General features: G+C 38.4%; 1 protein-coding gene across 1 annotated transcript in view; it reads left to right on the top strand.

The window, feature by feature from the left end:
- The window catches only part of LOC114046304 (ephrin-B2), a 51,694-nt gene extending 44,417 nt beyond the window's left edge, over positions 1-7,277 (top strand). The window contains exons 3-5 of the mRNA XM_027866605.1: positions 2,496-2,588; positions 3,338-3,451; positions 5,133-7,277. Coding sequence (XP_027722406.1) covers positions 2,496-2,588; positions 3,338-3,451; positions 5,133-5,521 — 596 coding nt within the window. The 3' untranslated portion in view covers positions 5,522-7,277. The remainder of the gene's footprint in view (positions 1-2,495; positions 2,589-3,337; positions 3,452-5,132) is intronic.
- The last annotated feature ends 13,731 nt before the right edge of the window (positions 7,278-21,008 follow it).

The raw sequence follows: 21,008 nt of genomic DNA, 5'->3' as shown, positions 1-21,008 counted from the left end.
TCTCAGTTTCCTCATCTGCTGGACAACACAACCTCAGGTCCTATCCAACTCTACATCTGTGGCCTTATGTGAGCTTTGGGTGGAAGGAAACCATTACAATAAAGTTATTTTAAGCTTAGAATTTATCTTAGTTTCATAAGGACCTGTTAAATGAAAATTCAATACAAGCTATAGCAGAAAGGTTACGACTTGGGGTGAATTATAAACATCAATCAATTGATCCATAAGCATTTATTAAGTGCTTGCTGTATGTCAGGCAATGTGCTAAGCTCGGGGGCTAAAAGATAAAAGTGAAACTATCCTTGTTCCCAAAGTGCTTACATTCTAGCAGGGGAGCTAACATGAGCGTATATAAATATACACAGAATGTAAACAAAATGCATGCGAAGTAGGTTTGGGAAGGAGAGTATTAGAAGCTGTAGGGCTTGGGAAAGGCTTTAGAGGTGTCACTTGAGCTGAGTCCTGAAGGAAATCAGGAATTCTAAGAGTTGGAAGTGAAGAAGGTATGGATTCCAATAATGGGGCGCACTAGTGCAAAGGTTGGGAGGCTAAATATTTAGCATTGTATGTGAGTAACAGCAAGTAGACCAGTATGGCTGGACCATAGAGTGTGTGGAAGGGAGTAAAGTGTAAGAAAACTAGAAAGATAAAATAAAATTGTGACAAACTTAATATGCCAGACAGAAGAGTTTATATTAGAACCTAGAGAGGGAGTCACTAGGGTAATAGGGAGCCACTGGAGTTTATTGAATTGGGGGAGCAGAACGTGCTTTGGGAAAAGCAAAAAGCAATACGAACACAGGGGAAACACCTGTTTATTTTCTTAGGCAGAAAGCAGAATGAATCCTGAGAATTCGAGAAAGCAAGGGTAGTAAATATGCTGTCTCCTGGTGCATAAAAGTATCAGCTTTCAATGTTTAAGGACTAGTTGCACGTATAGCGATCAGGTAGAATTTAATTCTTGGACAGCGTAGTTAGAGAACATACTCTTGTATCCCCATTGGAGAATGCCCTTTGCATATATGCCAGGAAAAATCCTGACCTCCCGTTACCTGCACAAACGTGCATAAGCTATTTTCTGTGTAAAGTTCTCTTGATTTTCAGAGACCTTTTTTAATTACAATAAAAAAAAAATCCACTGTCATATGAAACACTCCATTCCTTGCCCTCTGCAGTTAGAAGAAAGAAATACAATTTTCCTTCTGAACCTCCTACTTCTGGCTGATTCTAGTCCTCAGAATCTGGAACTGATATTACTAATCCAGTTATTTAAATACAATCTTTCCCTGCTAGCCAGGCTTCTAACTACTTACCTTCAGTTACAGGGCTCATCTGGACCCGTTATTACAAGGGCCAGAACAAAACATTTAAAAACAGAAAAATTTAACAGAGTTAAAAGAATATTTAAACTGGTGTCACAGTGTCCACATTCTCTCCTTTCCCCCTTCTACTGCAAGTGTCTAGTCAGTCCCCCATCTTTGAACAGTATTGGTGCAGGGGTCTGGACTACAATAAGGAAGCCTACACCCACTTACCTACCTACATGTACCCTGGGCTTTGAATAGGACCTCTCTAGCCTTATGCACCAGATTGATGAATATGAGACATGTTGTGTCTAAAAAGAAGTCATTCACGTTCCTTCCAGTACTGAAGAGCAAAATAGTTAGTGTTGTGGGTGCGAACCATCCCTTCAAATGTTTCCCAAGACCTGACTCTTATTGTGAAGGATATAGCCTAGGCTGTGAATCTCTGAAAGCAGGAAACCCCATTTTCTATTTTTAAAGTAGATGTCTCTATTTAAAGAATGACATCAGGACCTGTAACTATGCTTACAGGAGAATAAATCTCTTTTGAGATACTGTACAGGAGCCAGGGAAGAGAAAGGGTAGGGAGAGGTTGAGGGGAGGGACAAAAAGGGGTCCCTCTCTGTATTTGGCTTAGAGAATTTATATTCCCTAGTGCAGGGAGGAGAATCAAGCTAATTGTTCTTTCAACAGGAAATCTATACTGGAGGAAGCAGGTGTTGTTTGGTGATTGTCACTTTAAAAAATTACGGTATCAAGTACCTTGCTCTTTTGAGCTTATCCCTGAAATCGTTGATTGGTTGGCTTTTTTTGGAAGGCACCATCCCTTTTATCTAGAATAATAGTACTTAGACAGTCAATTGTCAAGGAAGAAGAAAGTACTTAAGTAAATATGAATCCTAATAACATACATACACCACTGTTTATGTAAAATATACAACCTGCCGATTTGTTCATTTTTATTTTTATTTTTTGTGGTTTTTTTGTTTTTTTTTCTATTTTCTTTTGCTTTTTGACTTTGAGCATTTCATGCCTTTTGGGGAACAAACCCTTTTGGAAAACTTGACTGACTAAGAGCGAATTCTTATTTTTTAAAATTGTTTTCAGACATTTCATGTTCATGTAAACTTGGCTTATTGATTTCCTGATTTTTCTTTCTTTATTTTTTTTGTTCATTTTATTTTTAATCAGCTACATCAAATGGGTCTTTGGAGGGCCTGGATAACCAGGAGGGAGGGGTGTGCCAGACAAAAGCCATGAAGATCCTCATGAAAGTTGGACAAGGTAAAGACCATCTGCTGCTTCATGAAATCCCTTTGATCTGTTTCAGTCCCCACACTTAGAGTTCAGGCTTCTTTTAATAGGGTGGACCAGTGTGTGCCAACAGAGTCTAGCTCACTCATTCTTCCCCTGAGTTTTGAAAGCAAAGCCTGTTTTACTGTACTATGAGCTACTGACAGATTTCCTCAAATCAATGTAATAAGAATCTTTTATTGGAGATCTCTCTAAAAGGAAAGGCTAGCCAGGAAGCCAGCATTTCAATATTTTTGTTTTCTTTCTTCAAAAGCAAAATATCTCCACGGTTCAAAATTACATGATATAAAATGAAAACCAATGTTTCTACAGTTTTGCTCGTTCCTGAATTCTGACTACAGAAGAGGTTTTTGTTCATTGTGTCTTTTCATATATAGATAACCTATTGTGCAGAAAGAAAGAATTATTCTTCTAATTAGAAATTGGTATAGTAGTCAATCAACTTGCTCAGTTAAATTGAAATGTCATCTGCAAAGCTTTGCTTGCCAAATGCAAGAATCCCTATAGTTTCCACAGATGGCCTCACAATCTAAACCTCTGAAATCACTAGTATAACCATTTTGCTTTAAAAGGAAAATTACATTCTTGTATCTCACAGTACTTTGCATAAAGAATCTTCTGTTCAGAGCTATTCATGCCTCATGAGATCTATATCCAGCTCATAAAGCTTAATATCATTAGATGTCTAAGCCGTAATTAATCATTTGTTTTTCATATAGATGCCAGTTCTTCTGGGTCAACCAGGAATAATGACCCAACAAGACGTCCAGAACTGGAAGCTGGGACAAATGGAAGAAGTTCAACAACAAGTCCTTTTGTAAAACCAAATCCAGGTAGATGAGCACGATTTTGTTATGGGGTGGTACTTTCTAATGTAATGACCAATTGGTCACTTCTCTTCCCCCCTCCCCCCCCAATTACGTTAGGATTATTAGGTTTTCTGTTTGGCTGATTGTTTTATTGAAAATATTGTCATCTGTAATCAGCTGAAGATAATCTTTTAGGGATAGAACCAAATAAAAATATTTTTGTTACCCCTCCCCATCAAAGTTTTTTCAAGCAGTGAAACAAACAAATAATCTCTCCTCCAGCACAGTCCTACACCTAGTTAAATTTAGAATTAACTGCATCTAATAAGAATAAAATCTCTTTCCAAGAAAGTTTGGGCTATATACACATCTCAAAATTGCTTTATTTAGCTGCTATAAGAGCTAGTCTATAACACTAGCCTGGCAGAGCCCAGAGTAATTTTCAGTCTTTCTTTTTTCCTTCCTAATGCATTATCAAGCTGGTTTTCCACATCAGTTTGAATCTTACATTAATGTATATATAATTAATGGTCTAATCTCTCATCTAATTATATCTAGTCCACAAAGAGCCTAATTGATCCTTTTGTACATTTCAGATAGTTGGGTTTTAAAGATTATTTTCTAGGCTCGGTCTTTTTTTTTTTCTTTTTAATAGAGCACTTTAAAAATATTTTGCATTTTAAATTTATATAAAAATCAAACAGATCACTGACAGAGATTTAGAATATTGCCAGGCAAACCTGATTGTCATTTGACTTCATTTTCTTAACAGTCTTCTTCTAGCAATAGCTATATATTTGTTGCCATGCTAATGAATTTTTTTATATAGCACTTGTTGAGTGGAAGTCAGCGATTTTGTGCTCTGGGATCTGTGTGCCTAGTGGGTAGTCATGTGAATTTAGCATCTGCAGCAATATTCTATCTCTTATCAAGCGTCAAGGAGGGAAGTTGTTATTTCTAACTTTCTATGACAAGATGTGTCAAATTCTTGTGACAAACTGATAAATGGATAATATAATGATGCCAGGCAATTTTTTTAGTTCTTAACATTTGGGTTGGCAGTCTGTTCAGTGTGAGAGTTTCTCCTGCTTTCCAACTGTATTTTAAGTGCAAATCAAAAAATAAAAATGGGTTACGAGTGGAAAGCTTTCCTGGTTCTCATCATTCTTTTCACATTCTAAGGCTGTTCTACCAGTAGGCGGGGCATTTCCTTAGAAGCCAGCTATTTTTGAAGACTCCCATGAAACCACCACCCTTAAAGGAAGGCGTCAGGGCAATACAATGTGAACAGTAAAACCTGAGCTGAGAACTGGCCATTTTCTTTTTCTTCCTTCCCCGCCCCCGTTGCTGCCTTAGGCTAGCTAACATCGGTTAAAAGATGAGGCATGAATCAAGAGCTGGCTGTCACTGCCAGTCCTTGCTGCTGATGGATGATGATGTATAAAAAGAAAACAATGTGGTTTGAAAGCAGCATAAAAGTAAGACCCAGAGACACAAAGTCTTGTTTCCTATTGATTGCTGACTTCTGCTGTTTGCATTCAGCTGTCGAACGGGGTAATTGGTTTGTCAAAGTTTAGCTGCCAGTTAATTCTTTGGTTCTGCTTAGTTTTCACATTTTTTTTTTAAAGGGCCGCAGAAATAGCCTGTCAGCATCCAGGGCAGTGATAAATTCTGTTTTTCTCTTTCTGTCTTTGATTCTCTCTAGGTTCTAGCACAGATGGCAACAGTGCTGGACATTCGGGGAACAATATCCTTGGTTCCGAAGTGGCCTTATTTGCAGGGATTGCTTCAGGATGCATCATCTTCATTGTCATCATCATCACCTTAGTGGTTCTTTTACTAAAGTACCGGAGAAGACATAGGAAGCATTCACCCCAGCACACTACGACACTGTCCCTCAGTACATTAGCCACCCCCAAACGAAGTGGCAACAACAATGGCTCTGAGCCCAGTGACATTATTATCCCCTTAAGGACTGCAGACAGTGTTTTCTGCCCTCACTATGAAAAAGTCAGCGGAGATTATGGGCATCCAGTGTACATAGTCCAAGAAATGCCTCCACAGAGTCCAGCAAACATTTACTACAAGGTCTGAAAGAACTCTCTGGTGGTACCTTTTGATTTCCCAGAGGAAACTTACTGGTCAGATGCTTTCAGTTGAGGGTTTTTAATGGCACATTGTGCATTAGGATTGACTAGAGCACAGTGGGGGGAAAAGGCACCAAGCCCCTTCGCGGAGAGCCTTCTTGAGCTGGGACAGCTTACCTAGTCTGTAGAATTTCTGTCTTGGTGAATAAACATTCACTAGAAGCTGGAAGACTTTATATAGAAGATACCCATTCTGATTGCTGTACTGTTGTTACATTCATCATCCTCTAAGCCATGGGATGCTGCAGGCATTCAGGCATGTATAAAAAGCCAAGGGAAGAAGGAGTGCTTTGTGGACAACACTAGTTCTAGACGTGCCGGGAAGATGTTCTAGGATCTGGAGCTTGCATTGCAGTCTCCCAACTCGGTGTGTGTATCTCTCTCTCAGCGCGTACTGGATGTGTCCCACAGACCTCTGTGGCTAAGTAAGACTCTTAAAAGTTCTCTTGCTTTTAGTTCAACACTGTTCCATTCACTTCTGTCGTATCCAGGGCCCTGCCATTCTTCTTCACACAAGATTTCCTTTCACTCCACATCCGGCATCACTAATGGAACATTAATGTTGTTGGGAGTTCTTTGCTCCTTCCATTTGCTACAGCAGCTATAGTTGAATGGGTAATACATTTTCTAGAAATTGTGTTTGCTAATAAGGAGCCTTCCAGCCAGAAGTTAGGCCGGTCCGCCGAATAAGACTAGGAGTTCATGGATGGGGGTGGGGCGGGGGAAAGGGCTGACTGCAATTGCAGTTCATGCTGCTGCCTCTGAAACATGAAGCTGGAAACAAACAAACAAAAAAACCATTTTTAGGTAGCACAGCACTTTGGTTTGCTAAGTTTTAAGAGGCAAGTAGGAGACACAACACCACACGCAGTGGATTAGGGCTGCATTTGAAGGAATTCACTGTTATCAAATAGCAATGTTCGGAGAGAAAAAAAAAATAGTACCTTTTGGTTCAGTAGAACAAAGGGGGGTATTGTTAGTAAATGAACAAGCTTGGAGGGAAAGACAATAGTAGGCCGCTGATGATATATTAGGGCAGGACTGTTGTGGTACTGGCAATAAGAGACACAGCTCTGAAGCTGTAGGAAAGTCTTAGTCTGCTTTGGGATGGTTTTTAAAGCAGACTCAGCTGCTATACTTATCACATTTTATGAAACACAGGGAAAGCATTTAGGAGAATAGCAGAGAGCCAAATCTGACCTAGAAGTTCAAAAGCCAAAGGTCAAATGGGCTGTAATTTCCATCATCATTGACATTATTAAAGAATTCTCATATATAAAAGGTAGGTCAGACCTCTCCCCCTCCCCCTCCCCCTCCCCCATCCTATACACAGAGACCCAGATTGAGCCTTATGACACTTTGGTTTATGGCAGTGCTGTCCCTGCTGCATGGTGAAGTCTAGGTACTGTGACTGACACAGCAGTTCACCCGGTGCTCTGTTTAAAAGTAAAGCACATATGGCAAACCTCTTAAGAGTCCGCAAGACTGAAATAAATTATGATGTCGAGGGGGAGGAGGAAGATATGACTTATTTATAATAGGTGTATAGAACACAAGGGATATAAAATGAAAGATTATTACTAATATATATTTTAAGATTGCACGGAGTGCACACCAGAAGATGTGAAATTCATTTGTGGCAATTAAATGGTCTGACCTCTCAGTGCTTTAAAAAAAAAAAAGAAGAAATTTTTTTTTTTAATTGGACAGCTACTTCTGGGAAAAACAACTTCATTCCAAAAATAACAATAATGAGAGCAAATACAAAAATAACAGAAGTCCTCTGAAGGCATCTCACGTAACAGTAGACTAGGAAATACAAGCCCCAAAATACCAGGAAATCGATGTTGCTGCATCATATATTTAACAATGACAAGATGTTCCGGCATTTATTTTCTGTGTTGTGTTTTCCCTTGCCTTATGGCTGAAGTGTTCGCTAGAATCCAGCAGGTCACATTGAGGGGGTTCCAGTTAAAAGTTTAGCTTTTGCCCCCCCCTTCCCTCCCCTCCTTCTCCCTGCCTTCCCTTCTGAAGAAAAAAAAGTAAACACGAAACCTACTTTTTATGTGCTATGCAAAATAGACATCTTTAATATGGTCCTGTTACTATGGTAACACTTTGCTTTCTGAATTGGAAGAAAAAAAATGTAGCAACGGCATTTTAAGGTTCTCAAACCTCCAGTGAGTACCTGCAAAAATGAACTGTCACAGAAATGATAATTCTCTCTATTTCCTGAACCTGAAAAATGATGTTGGTCCAAAATGTGTGTTTGTGTGAGAGAATGGGTGTGTGGCGTGTGTGTACATATATGTATAATATATATCTGCAATATATATTATATATATCTATATCATAGTTCTGTGGAATGTTACCATGGTGACTAACCGCAGTACATATGTAATTCTTTCCATCACCCCCAACCCTTTTCTTCTTTATGTGAATCCATACAAGATTTTCTTGTAAGCCATTAAAATTTTATTTTCAGGGTGGGGAGAGGGAAGAGAAGGGGGAACCTGGGAATAGTGAGTCTGATTTTAATGAAATCAAATTTATGTATCATCAGTTGGCTACGTTTTGGTCATGTACTAAACTGTGAAAAATCAGATGAATCAATGAAGAGTTACCTGCAACCAATTGAAAAATGTGTACTGTGTGTCTGTTTTGTGTCTGGTGCAGAATATGACAATCTACCAACTGTTCCTTTATTTGAAGTTGGTTCAGCTTTGGAAAGTTACTGTAAATGCCTTGCTTGTATTATCATCCCTAGTCACCTGACTTTGGAATTTGCACCATCATGTTTAAGTGAAGATGCTGTAAATAGGTTCAGATATACTGTATATGGATTCGGGGTGTTACAGTAGCCTTATTCACCTTTTTAATAAAATACACATGAAAACAAGACAGAAATGGCTTTTCTTAACCAGATTGTGTACATAGAGCAATGTTGGTTTTTTATAAAGTCTAAGTAAGATGTTTTGTATAAAATTTGAATTTTGCAATGTATTTAGCTACAGCTTGTTTAAAGGCAGTGTCTTTCCCCTTTGCACTGTAATGAGGAAAAAAAAATGGTTTAAAAGGTTGCCAAATTGCTGCATATTTGTGCCGTAATTGTGTACCATGAATATTTATTTAAAATTTTGTTGTCCAATTTGTAAGTAACACAGTATTATGCTTGAGTTATAAATATTTTTTCTTTCTTTGTTTTTTTTTAATAGTCTGTCATAGGTTTTTAAATCTGCTTTAGTTCCACATCGCAGTTAGTCCTCACCCCAACCCATCCCCACCCCCCAACCCACCCCACCCCCCGAAAATGAAAAATCCGTGAAAAATCACATTCCAGGTCTGTTTCAAACTGAATTTGTTCTTAAAAAATAAAATATTTTTTTCCTATGGAAAAATTGCCTTCAAAGTATTTTCCTTTCCTCTTTTTTTCCTTTTCTTTTCTTTGGTTCTTTTCTTTTCTTTTACCCTAGTCTATTCCTCTGTAATTGCTAGTCATTTTACTGGTTAGGATTCTCTCCGGAGATATGTATTCACAAACTTTTCAGAGTAGGGTATGTACATTATGTCGCCCTCAATATCAGCTGCATAGTCAGGAACTCACAACCATTTCCTGAAAAAACTAGCCACACACTTAAAAAATAATTTTAGATCTTCAATTTTCTAAAACCCAGTCCTTCTGGAAATGTTCCATAGTTTAATTAGAAGTGCATTATTTGAATAATCATTCACAAAGACACTGCACTTTGCTGGGGGGGTGGGGGAGGGGGAGATTGGAATGTGGTGGGAAAGGAGGGGAGAGATACCTTAGTTATCCTAACTTTGTTTCTGAATTGTCTTAGTTTCCACTTGGGAAAGACAGCTTATTAAGCACAGCCCTCGCTGTGTAATTCCCATTTGTCAAATTATTTGTCTTTTTTGAATAACCTAGGGAGGAATGACTGACAAGTTAATGCTGCCAAAGAGTAAACCTATAGATGAAGCCTGGGTTGTTGAGGCATATTTGTTGATACTGGACTTGAGGTAAGCTTGGAGGCTGGCAGGGAGTTTAATCGGCTTTACTCACATTGTCTCCACCTCAGCTTCTTACTTGCTTACTTACATGTAACTACAAAAAGTAACCCTCTTTATTTTGCTTTTGGTGTAGGCCATATTTCCTTAGGAAAACTCAAGGCCCAGGACATTTAGAGAAAATACGACTAACTACCATCATTAGGGGAATGTTCTAGTTGATTTTCCAGCAGTGGTGATGGATTTGCATTTTTTTTCTCTCAGGCTTCTCTCATAATCAAATCAGCTGGCTCTGGCCTATGGCTATCATCTGTGGCTAAACAATGGTAGCATTATGTGGTAGAAAGAACACTGCCTTGGGAGTCAGGAGGACCTCGATATGCCTGTTGACCTTGGACTAATCACTTAACTTCCCTGGGACTCTAATGAAAAATGGATGTTGGATTAGGTGATCTCTGAGATCACTTCTTGTCTTGAAGTTCTGGCTCCCTACGGGGAAAAAAAGAGAAAAGAACAATACTGGAGTGTTGCTATTGATTGTGCTTTCCAGTTTCACTTCGTTGCTGGGATGAGGGATTGCACAGGATAGTGGATGAAGCAATGCATTTTGAGTTAGGAATATCTAGGTTCAAATCCTGACTGACATTAGCTGTAAGACTCTTGGCATATGTCACCTAATTTCTGTCTGTTCCCTTATCTCTATAAATGGGGATAACAGCACCTACCTCACCGTGTCCTTGTGAGGATCAAATGAGGTAGCCTCTGTAAAAGGGCAACACGGTATAGTTCAAAGAACTATAGGACCCTGGGTAAATCACAACTCCCCTGAGCCTCAGCTTCCTTTTCTGAAAAACTAAGCAAGGGTTGGATTACTTGGCCTCTGACCTTCCTTTCCTCTACGATCCTATCAATTACAAACCTTAAAGTGCTATTTACTGTAAATACCAGATATCCTTATGGCTAATCACCACCTAGTCTATGCTTTCAACACTCAGTCTGAAACCAAGTTTCCCAGTATGAATTAAAGTTGATGGGTTTAATTAAGTAGGAAATAAAATCAAGACTTCTAGTTGTCCATCTAAACACCAGTGCCAGTAAAGCATAGTGAATAGACTACTGGGTTAAAATCAGAAAAACTCATGTTTAAATCTTGCCTCAGACACTGTCTGACCATAAGCAAATCCTTTAGTCCTCCTGAGTCTCAGACAATATCTTTGGCACATGAGTTATATATTGTGATCTGCCCCAATAGAAGAGATTCCTTGGCAATGAAAGCACAAGTCCTCGAGGAATTGATGGTTTCCACCTAAATTTTGGACAGTAAGAGGTGATCAAAGAATAAGAGAAAAAGTGCCTCGTCACAGAGGAGGGATAACAAAGTGCTGACACTTCCGGGTGAAACTTTAGAGAACACCATCCCTCTCAGTCCACCCCTTTTTTAAACATCACTATACTGTATCTGGCTCAGCTAGTCAGTCAGAGGTGTATTCAACTTTTCAAAACTCCTATGATGATTTTGGTTTTGTCTTTTTTTTTTTTTGGCAGAATAGCTGTTCATCCAAACTTTAAAAAGAGCTCGGCAAGAGGTTAAGCATAGAAATTGGGCAGCAGGGATGGGGTCAGAGTGGAAGTCAGTAGAATAGCACTGTGTGGTTCATTGACTTAATGGTATGTTTTCAATTTCTGAATCCTGCAAAAAAGCTCATGTGGAGTCACATTTTTGAGCCATAGGTATAACTATACCTTGCTGAAAAATGTAGAGTATTACACTTGATGTTTTAAAGTACTTTTTGGAATTTTGTTTCTGATATTTGCTTTAATAACTTGTCATAAACACCACTTGAGAGCCAGATCTGTAGTATATGATTGTAGAAGCAATACAGTAACCCTGCTTATCTCTAGTCATTTATTTCTGTTAGATTCTCCATCACCAATTCTGGAGAAAAAAAAATAATGCATCTATTCATAATACATTATTGCATTCATTTAGATGGAAGAATCATTCTGGGTGTCTTTTTTTTTTTTATTGCCATGACCAAATACATTTAACTATAAATGAAAGGCTACAGGTATAAGTGAGCTACAGAATTTTCTTATTCCAGTATAGCAATGCCTCAATAAACCCCCCGGGGGGGAGAAAGCTCCTTTATGTGAAGTCAGCCTCATTTAAAAACAACCACCAACCCAAACCAAACCAAACACCTTGTAAAACAAAGCTGCTTGCTTTTGCAGCTGCGTGCCAAAAAGTACCTTACTCAGGGCACAGCTCCTATTTGCCCTGCTCTATCCTGGCTGAAGATTAACAGGCTCATACTTTAGGCAAAGTCATAAAATCTGCAAACTTTGCCTTTTGTCCCTAGCGTCCTTCTCTCCCTGCCTCACTTTATTCAGCTGGCTGAAGTGTCTATCTTACTCATGTTTACCCTCTACCTCTATCCAAACGGGGTAGGCTGTATCACTAGTCATTTATGTTTGTTGCTCGATCGAATTGATTTTAACTGATAATCATTCAGGCTAAAGTGAGTGGTTGCCTCAACCCAATTCTGTTGTAAGCTTGGAATCACCAGTTTTTTTTTTTTTCTGGTCAGGTACGGGTTGAATTAAATAACCGCTGAGATTCCCACTTCAGAATCTATATTCTCCAGTTGTTAAATGAAAAAGCTTTTCCCCTAGGGATTTCAGGAGTCCATCTGTTACATGGGGACTGATGACACAAGACCTAATATAAGGAGTTTAATATGAAGAGCCCATAATTTGTCCCTCAGACAGCCTTCTCTCTGGTCACAGTTGTCTTTGGGCCCTTGCTTAACAATCTGCAAAGGGAGCATTTAGACTAGTTGATCTCTAAGGTGCCGTCTAGTCTCTTACTCCGATGGGAAAATGGCCTGCCTAAGCTGCCTCAAGGTATAATTTTAGGAACTGTTGAGAATGGAAAGACTCCTGTTACTTCATTACGATTTTCTTCCCAAACCTGGAATCTACCTACCTTGACTTAGCAAAAGTCATCCTGCCATCGGGCTCCCTCCCTCTAAATATTATATTTTCTTGTCTTGTGTGAGCACAGATGAAACTGCCATAACTTTAACCTAATCTTTATTCCTTCTACCTCAAAACTCATAGATAAATACATTATGTATTCTGGCACACTTGATGTTATTTTAGTCAGTGCTTAATGATTTTTCATAACATGACCTCCTTATCTGATGTCTTGGAATTCATTCTATATTATTTCAACCCCTGATCACAGAGTTTCTGACAAAGTAGTCAACGTCATCGAGATGTATCTGTTACTTTATATAAGTGAACTAGGTTAATTTTTTTTAATTGCAAATTTTATCCTAAAAAAAAAAAAAGCTTGTGATGTGTGTGATCCCAAGGGGGAAAAAGATTTAAAATGTTGATTTTTAGAGTAACAAGGCTCCTGCCCCAGTTTCATTTTGTTCTCAGTTCCTGCAAACCTTATTTACCCATGTTTAACTGAGAAAAATATTTAAATACAATAATAATTTTAAATTTTGCAAAGCACTTCTTTATAAATCTCACTTTTCCATCACAACAACCCTGGGAGGTAGATGTTATTATTATCCCCATTTTACAGATGAGGAAACTGAGGCAGATAGAGGTTAAACAATTTCCCCAGGATCACACAACGACTAAATGTCTGGGCTAGATTCAAACCCCAGGTCTTCCTGATTCCAGGTCTGATACTCTAGCCACTATATTTCTTAGATTCCTAAGTAATATTAGTACCCAGATATGTTGTTGAGTCATACATTCCTTCATGAAAGTTAAAAAAAAAAAATTCACAATGAACATCACTTTTCATTCAGCCCTTCTAAATATTTAATCCTGTCTAGCCCTTTACCAACTGGCTAACTGAATATTCTATTTAACAATATTTAATAAGTAGACTCAAGAAACAATATGTTCTCCAAACCTACAAAATCAGAATTTTAACGTTTTGGTTGAACACATCAGTGCTATTTGGTTTCTTTTGCATGGTTTAAATGAAGCATAATTTACATTTTGAAAGGAAACATACAAGAAATTAGGTCAGCCTCCTGAATCTGGAGCTTTTCTTGCATGATGGAGGGCAAGTTGCAGATCTACTCAGGGTTCCTTGAGCTAGCCATTTGCTAAGAAGAATTCCTAAGGTATAATTCAATGATATGCATTGAATTAAGTGGCATAAAGCAAACCAAAACAAAAAGTATCATGTCTGTGGCTCAGAAGCCCCTAATAGAGAGAAACTGTTAAAGGTCAAAGAGCAAAGTAGGCATAAGCACATCTGGGCTTCGCTAGTTCTGGACTAATATTCCAGGACCCACAAAGATTCCATCCCTATGTCTTATCACTTTCAACCAGGCAAGCTAACTAACAGTTCTGTTTAAGACTCATTGAGGAGGCAGCTAGGTGGTATCTAGGTGGCCCAGTGGATAGAGCACCAGCCCTGGAGCCAGGAGGACCTGAGTTCAAATTTGACCTCAGACACTTGATATTTACTAGCTGTGTGACCCTGGGCAAGTCACTTAACCCCATTGCCTAGCAAAACAAAACAACAACAACAAAAAGACTAATTGAGGATAAGGATTGGTATGTATACATTGACAGTATACAAACTGAAAAATAAAAATCAATAAACTATAGCTTCCATCCAAACTCGGTATCTTCCCTGGGATCTACTTGAGTGATCTGATTACAGATTATTTATAAATGTGTGTTAATTGAATGGAACTAAACTGAACTGACTTGAGATGAAATGAAATTAATTTAGCTGAACTGAATTACATTCGTACCACCTTAATCACAGGGTTGTTGAGAGAAAAGCATTTCATAAACAAATTCAATTCAATCATTTTAATTCAATGAGCATTTATTAAGGGCCTGCTGTGTGCCAAGTGAGGCTGCTGGTGACATAGTGGATAGAGTGCCAGGACTGGAGTCAGGAAGACTCTTCCTGAGTTCAAATATGGCCTTAGACACTTACTGACTGTGTGACCCTGGGCAGGTCACTTAACCTAGTTTACCTCAGTTTCCTCATCTGTAAAATGAGCTGGAGAAGAAAATGGTAACCACTCTAGTATCTTTGCCAAGAAAACCCCAAATGGTGTCACAAAGAATCAGACAGAACTGAAAAAAGATTGAACAACAATGTGCCAAGCATAGTGCTTGGTACTCTGCATAGTGCATAAAAACAGTCTCTCCTGTCAAGGAATTTACAGTCTACTGGGGAAATAACAAATACACAATATGTAAAAACAAAATATGTATAAAGTAAATATAAAGTTTTGGTGGGGGGTAGGGGGAGGGTGGTGGTGTTAGGGACCATAAAACTATAATAAACGTAGGGATCAGGGAAGAACTCTTGTGGGAGGTTGCGTTTGAGCTCAGCTTTGAATAGAGCTTATAAGAAATAGAAATAAGCTATAGAAATATGAGTTATTGCTATTACCATTCCAAGATTCCCTTCTGAAGGGAAATAAATAATGCGATTGTTGTCATTCTGTATATTCCTTGAGTACCTTTTAAAAAAAAAAGTATTTAAACTAAGAATAGTCTTGCACATTCCACCCATCTTCACGTTCCTCAGTGACTGAGCATCAGGACATTTTTTACATTGCTTTACAAATATGCCAACAAGCTGCTTAGGAAGCTAATTTTAGTCTATCTGTTCTTTGAAATGTCTTGGTAGTTTGCCTTAAGTGACTGCCTCTGGCCTTAAAGGGTAGAATCAAGAAGTTTCCAATTGGTTTCCTGCCCACATTTCTATGTGTATGTGTGTTTTAAAGACTGCTTCTTGTCTATAATTGGTAGTTTTCTTCAAGACAATTCCGAGGAAAGAATTGCGGAAACTTTCATGTATGCTTATGGCAGCTTGCTCTGGGCTTAAAAATAGGGGGGAAAATGAAGTCTGGGCACCTGGGACGCTGGCCAATGTGACCTACATGACTACGTGTGGTATGAACGTTTCAGACTAACAGGCAACTTCTCCAACAGAAACAGGAGACATTTCCCTCTTGACTTCCTTCCCAGCTAAAATCCTTTAAAATAAAGGGAATAGGGGCATGAGGGTCTCTTCCTACCTCCCTTAAATATTTGAAAGAATAATAATAATGACTGTGTTAATAAGAATTTTACTTACCCAAGTATTTTTTGTTCCCCATGCTTTTGGCTGATTCTCAGGAAAAGACAAGTACATACTAGCTTCCAACGTGTGGGTTAGAAAGTTCATATTGTATATAACAGTCACATGTTGGCTTTTAAAAAATATTTCTGTGCATGATATAGACACTAATCCCTGCTTAAATAGGAAGCTCTATGGTACTGAGTTAGATGGTGGATAATATACAGAGATGGTCCTATAGTGGCATTTCACCGCACTATGGTGCAGGGCCTGCCTGCTGAGAATTGCAAGATGTGGTAAACATTCATTCTTTATATTACAAAGCATTAACAGAACTTATAAACTCATATGTACCATGATCATTAACAACAGGAGGAGAGGCAGCTGTAGCAATTGGACTACCAACATACCTTGCACCCTAAAAACTAACCTGGAGGTACATATTTTACCCTTGAGTCACCACCACCTCAAGGACATACGAGAGGATGTATTAAAATCATATGACTTTTCATCCCCCATGTATTATTTTTAAGAGAAGCATTTATGCTTACATTAAGAATGGCTTCCAGAAAAGTGTTTGAAATATGGCAATATTATTTAAAAATAGGATCTCTAGCCAAGCAGGTATTATGATTAGAGCAATGATTAAGGCATGTTTAAAGAGCATGGCTGTATTTAATAAGATTCCCTGGCGTTTTTTATGGCTTTAAATAAAAACCCTTTGCATGCTACTTCCACAGTGGACCATCAGTCCGTACTAGTAAGTCTCTTGATGAGTTTCTTAGTCTCTTGATGAGTTTCTTAGTTTCAATACTTAACACCTAATTCCTTGACAACCTTGTACATATTTGCCAAGGACTTTGAGACAAGAGTTAGCACTGACATCTTTGTTGCCAATTCTATGTCACCTCTGCTGGGGAACTTAAGAAGTTTCTGTTTGCCATGAGTTTTCTTGCAACTCTTTACTCCACTCTCTTCTTCTTTCTCTCTTCGACATTAATGTCAGGACCATACTTAGGGTAGAGCAATTGGGACTTTTCCTTTAGTCACCAAAATTTAGCAAGCACTGACCATATTTATATTTCTTCATCAGGTGGAAAACTCTAAGCCTACCACCTAATTAGCAAGCACAATTAGCATAAAAGAGTAGTGATTTGAGGTAGTAGGGCTAGAACAGGCTTCAGAGTCAGAAAGACTTGCATTCAAGCCCTCTCTGACACATACTACCTATGTGCCCTGGGCAAATTCAAGGATTTTGGTAGCCTCACCTCTCTGCTAAGAGGAAAAAGAAGGAGGAGGAGGAGGAGGAGGAGGAGGAGGAGGAGGAGGAGAAGAAGAAGAAGAAGAAGGAAGAAGAAGGAAGAAGAAGGAAGAAGAAGGAAGAAGAAGAAGAAGAAGAAGAAGAAGAAGAAGAAGAAGAAGAAGAAGAAGAAGAAGAAGAAGAAGAAGAAGAAGAAGAAGAAGAAGAAAGAAGAAGAAACTGGGCAAACCCAAAATCTTTAAGTGGATCTAGCCAAAGTAAGGTCTGAACTAAAAGCCTCTTTTCTACCAGCAAGGAGTTTGTATATCAGCTATTTTCTCAGTTCCCACCAGCATGAATCAATAATAATCCCTGAACTCTGACCTGCAAACCAGGTCCAGGCTCTCCACTCCTTCCATACAATGTATGGTTTTGCTGGACCCAAATGAGAACTTTATAAAAACCCAGTGGGTTTTTACAAGTTTGGGCACTCGATACTCCCAGGCATGCCAGTGCACCTGACTGAGTTCCATCCTCCCTTGTATTGTGAGTTTTTTCTCCTCAATAAAGCTTCCTTGCTTTACCTTCTTTCTTTGGGCTCCCTTTCTTCTGCTATGCTGAAGCTCGATCAAGAAGGATGATAGAACAGCAAGTCACTTAACCTTTCAATGTCCTAAGCCTCTCCCTAAGAGTACAAGTTGTAGAGCACGTGTCGATCTGCCGTGGAAGATGGCATATATTTGTTAGAAGTTTCCTATATAAATGAAATCAGAGGTCTGGTTAAAAAACAATAGTTAAAATAGGAAGCAACCAGATTCTTAACACTTTCTCTACTTAGCAGCCACACTCCAGGTTGGCTCCTCCCCAGCCTGGTTTTATCCTGTATTCTTTCTCCTTTGTCAGCCGCTTAGCAGTTTCTTGGGTCATTAGGAGTGTGTTGAGAAATATTTAATAATCAGCTCTCTGGCACTGGAAAAAGTATGCATAAGACAAAAGTTTAATCTGTATAGTTAATATTTTCTCAATCATTTCTTAAGTCTAGAAAATTGACAAACAATAAGTCAAGGTTTGTTGTGTAGCATTTGCCTATTTCTGAGGTATAAATACCCATGCTGAAATTTTAACAATCAGCTCTCAAATGCTGGTTGGAGCTGGCTAAAAGGCATCCCTGGCTCCCCTCATGGCTCCTTAATATGGAGGGCTGAGGGCTCTCTCTAAAGTCTCCCCCATCTTTTGTGACATTTGTCTTGGGAATAAGAATTGCTAGCTATGACTACTGAATATATTTATTAAATATAGTACTAGAATTTGAGGCCAAGGACCTGGGTTTGAATGATGCCTTTGCTAGCTCTGTGACCTTGCAAAAGTTATTTAATCTCAGTCCTTCATCTGTAAAATGAGGTAAAATGATCCTTAATGCTAATATCTTCTCTAATCCTTAATGTTAATGTCTTCCCTCTTAAATAATCTCCAGTTCATTCTATATTTCTCTCGTTTATACGTAGGTCTTTCCATGATCTCTCCCCCATTGAATTGAGTTCCTTGAAAACAGGGACTATAATGAAGATTGTTCTCTCTTGTTTATTTTGCCTTTTCAAAAATATCCTCAGCACTTAGCATAGTGCCTGGCATGTAGATTCTTAATAAATGCTTATTGACTTGAATTGACTTCAGGGGTGGGGAACCTGTGCCCTCAAAGCCAAACATGGCCCTCCACTTCCTCAAGTGTAGCTTTTTGACTGAATCCTGTGACGTTTGGATTCAGTCAAAGGGCCGCACTTGTGGACCTAGTGGGTCACATGTGGCCTTGACATCACAGGTTCCCCACCCCTGGACTTGACTATGAATACGCAATTCTTGTCTCACCCCATTTCCATAATCATTCTTGTATGTACATCAGTACCTTGCATTTGTTACCAAATCAAACAAACCTCAGTTGCTTTTTCAACCCTGTGGTATGCTCTGAATCCAACAGAAGCAAATGGTAATGAAAAGGGGAAAATATTATGGGCCATCTTATCTCTGGAGGCTGAAAGCATCTATTATGCTTAAAGGACAGTCATCGGGATGAACACAATGTACTGAATTTTTTTTTTTACAAGCTCCAGGAATTAGACACAAATCACATACATTAAAAATGGCCAATTCTCTGAAGTTTCTACATCCAAAAATTTTTTTGTTAAAAAGTCTTTCATGTAGGAATCCAATTTGTTTGTATGTATGATGCTAAAATTGGAGTTTTCTCTGATATAGATTGCAATAGCTGATATAATTCAAAGTCTGCCATCTTGTATTATTGTCATGAAAAAGTGCTGCCAACAATCAAATATCAAAGGTTATAGTGGGATATAATATAAAGAATATAATGTAAATATTAATAATATAAATATGAAGGATATAATGGAATAGTGCCTAAAACAATGGAGTTGGAGTCTGGAAAGCCAGGGTTCAAATCCTGCCTCAGGCACTTACTAGTAGAGGGATCCTGGGCAAATAAGGGAGTTAGACTCAATTAGCTTTAGGGTTTCTTCCAACTCTACATCTATGATGCCATTATAATGAAAGACAATACACTGAGCAGAATTCCTATATATCAGAGACCCATCCTCAGCTATTGTATGCTAGACTCTGGGAGATGTATCCCTTCTGCGCATTCCATTCCCCAAACCCTGATTTTTAGGCTTTAAACTAACTAGTCCCCATTGAGACATTTCTTTTCCTGGACTTTGGGCTGTGGGCCCTGAGTTAAACTATGGGGAAGGGCTGTCATTTTTATTACTATAGAGACTATGCAATAGGTAAGGAGAAATAGGTTCAAGCATCAGAAAGTAGGTTTAAGGTAAGTATTTTTGAAGTAATAGCAGCCAAATTAATGAAGCAATTGACCAGTTTTTCTAAAGAAGTTATTTCTTGCTAGAAGTTTTTAAGATGTCCTTATCTATCTCATGCAAATATTCCCTGGTGTGCAGAAAGTAAAAAAAAAAAAATGCAAAACAAAAAACAGGGTCTAATAAGAATTAGGCAACCATTTTAAAATGAGATTTCAGTATAGATTCTGTGGCTTATTTCTTTTCTTATCATGTAGAGTAGGAAGAAGGGTAACAGTAAAAGAGGTGGAAGAACTCAAGGACAATCTTTGCCTCTTTTACAACTCTCTGTATCTAATGATATTGAGAAATTATTATTTCTCTCATATTAATAACCATTTGCTAATGAGGGAGAACCATAATTTTTTTCCTCTTCCTAGTTCCTCATTCTCTACTAGTTCAAATCAGCCCCCTGAAGAGTAGGGCAGATCGGATTAATGTTCTGCTCAATCTGGTCCAGACCCCACTCAACTGGTCTGAACTAATCAAAAGATAAAGCTACTGGGCTTGAGGGGTGGGAATAGGGTGGATAGGCTTTGTCTAGATTACCTAGACAAAGATTACCTCTTACCTAGGGGGTAAGAGGGACATAAAGTCATGTCTCCCAACCCCTCATTAGAATAGATCTACCTTGATTTATAATATTTATTCTCTTATCAATTGTTAAGCAATCAGAGTTGACTGCCATCTGTCAAGTACACCCACTCTTCCAAAGGCATGTATGTGTCAGTAGACCACCATGATCTGTCTTTGGCTCACAAGAGATGGCCAGATGACCAATCCTTTTATTAATTACTTTCTATCCATAATTAATAAAATAAACAATTACCCAGAAATTATGATTCTCAAACATTTTATACATCACAATATGGAAGCAGTAACAGATATGTGTGGGGAGGTTCAGTGTGTATATAGCCTATGTGGTATGATTTGGTGGACACTACCAAAAGACGACTTCCTCCCAAAATAAATAACAACAACAAATTTGTTAATAATTAACAAATTAACAACAAAAACAAACACTTCCACAGGTTTGCAGCAGTGTCTGAAATTATATCATTAGGAATTCTTGCCTTTAGTGTAAGAAGATAAAGGATCAAATGAGATAATGAACACAAGAGTGCTTAACATTTGGAGAAATGTAAAACATACAGGTGTAAGGCAATAATAATAATAGATATTTATATGGCAC

This window comes from Vombatus ursinus, unplaced genomic scaffold (genome assembly GCF_900497805.2).
Source record: "Vombatus ursinus unplaced genomic scaffold, bare-nosed wombat genome assembly UNPS02014781.1, whole genome shotgun sequence".
NCBI classification, from domain to species: domain Eukaryota; kingdom Metazoa; phylum Chordata; class Mammalia; order Diprotodontia; family Vombatidae; genus Vombatus; species Vombatus ursinus.
Note: the sequence above shows the minus strand (reverse complement) of the source record. Positions and strands in the feature narration are given on the sequence as shown.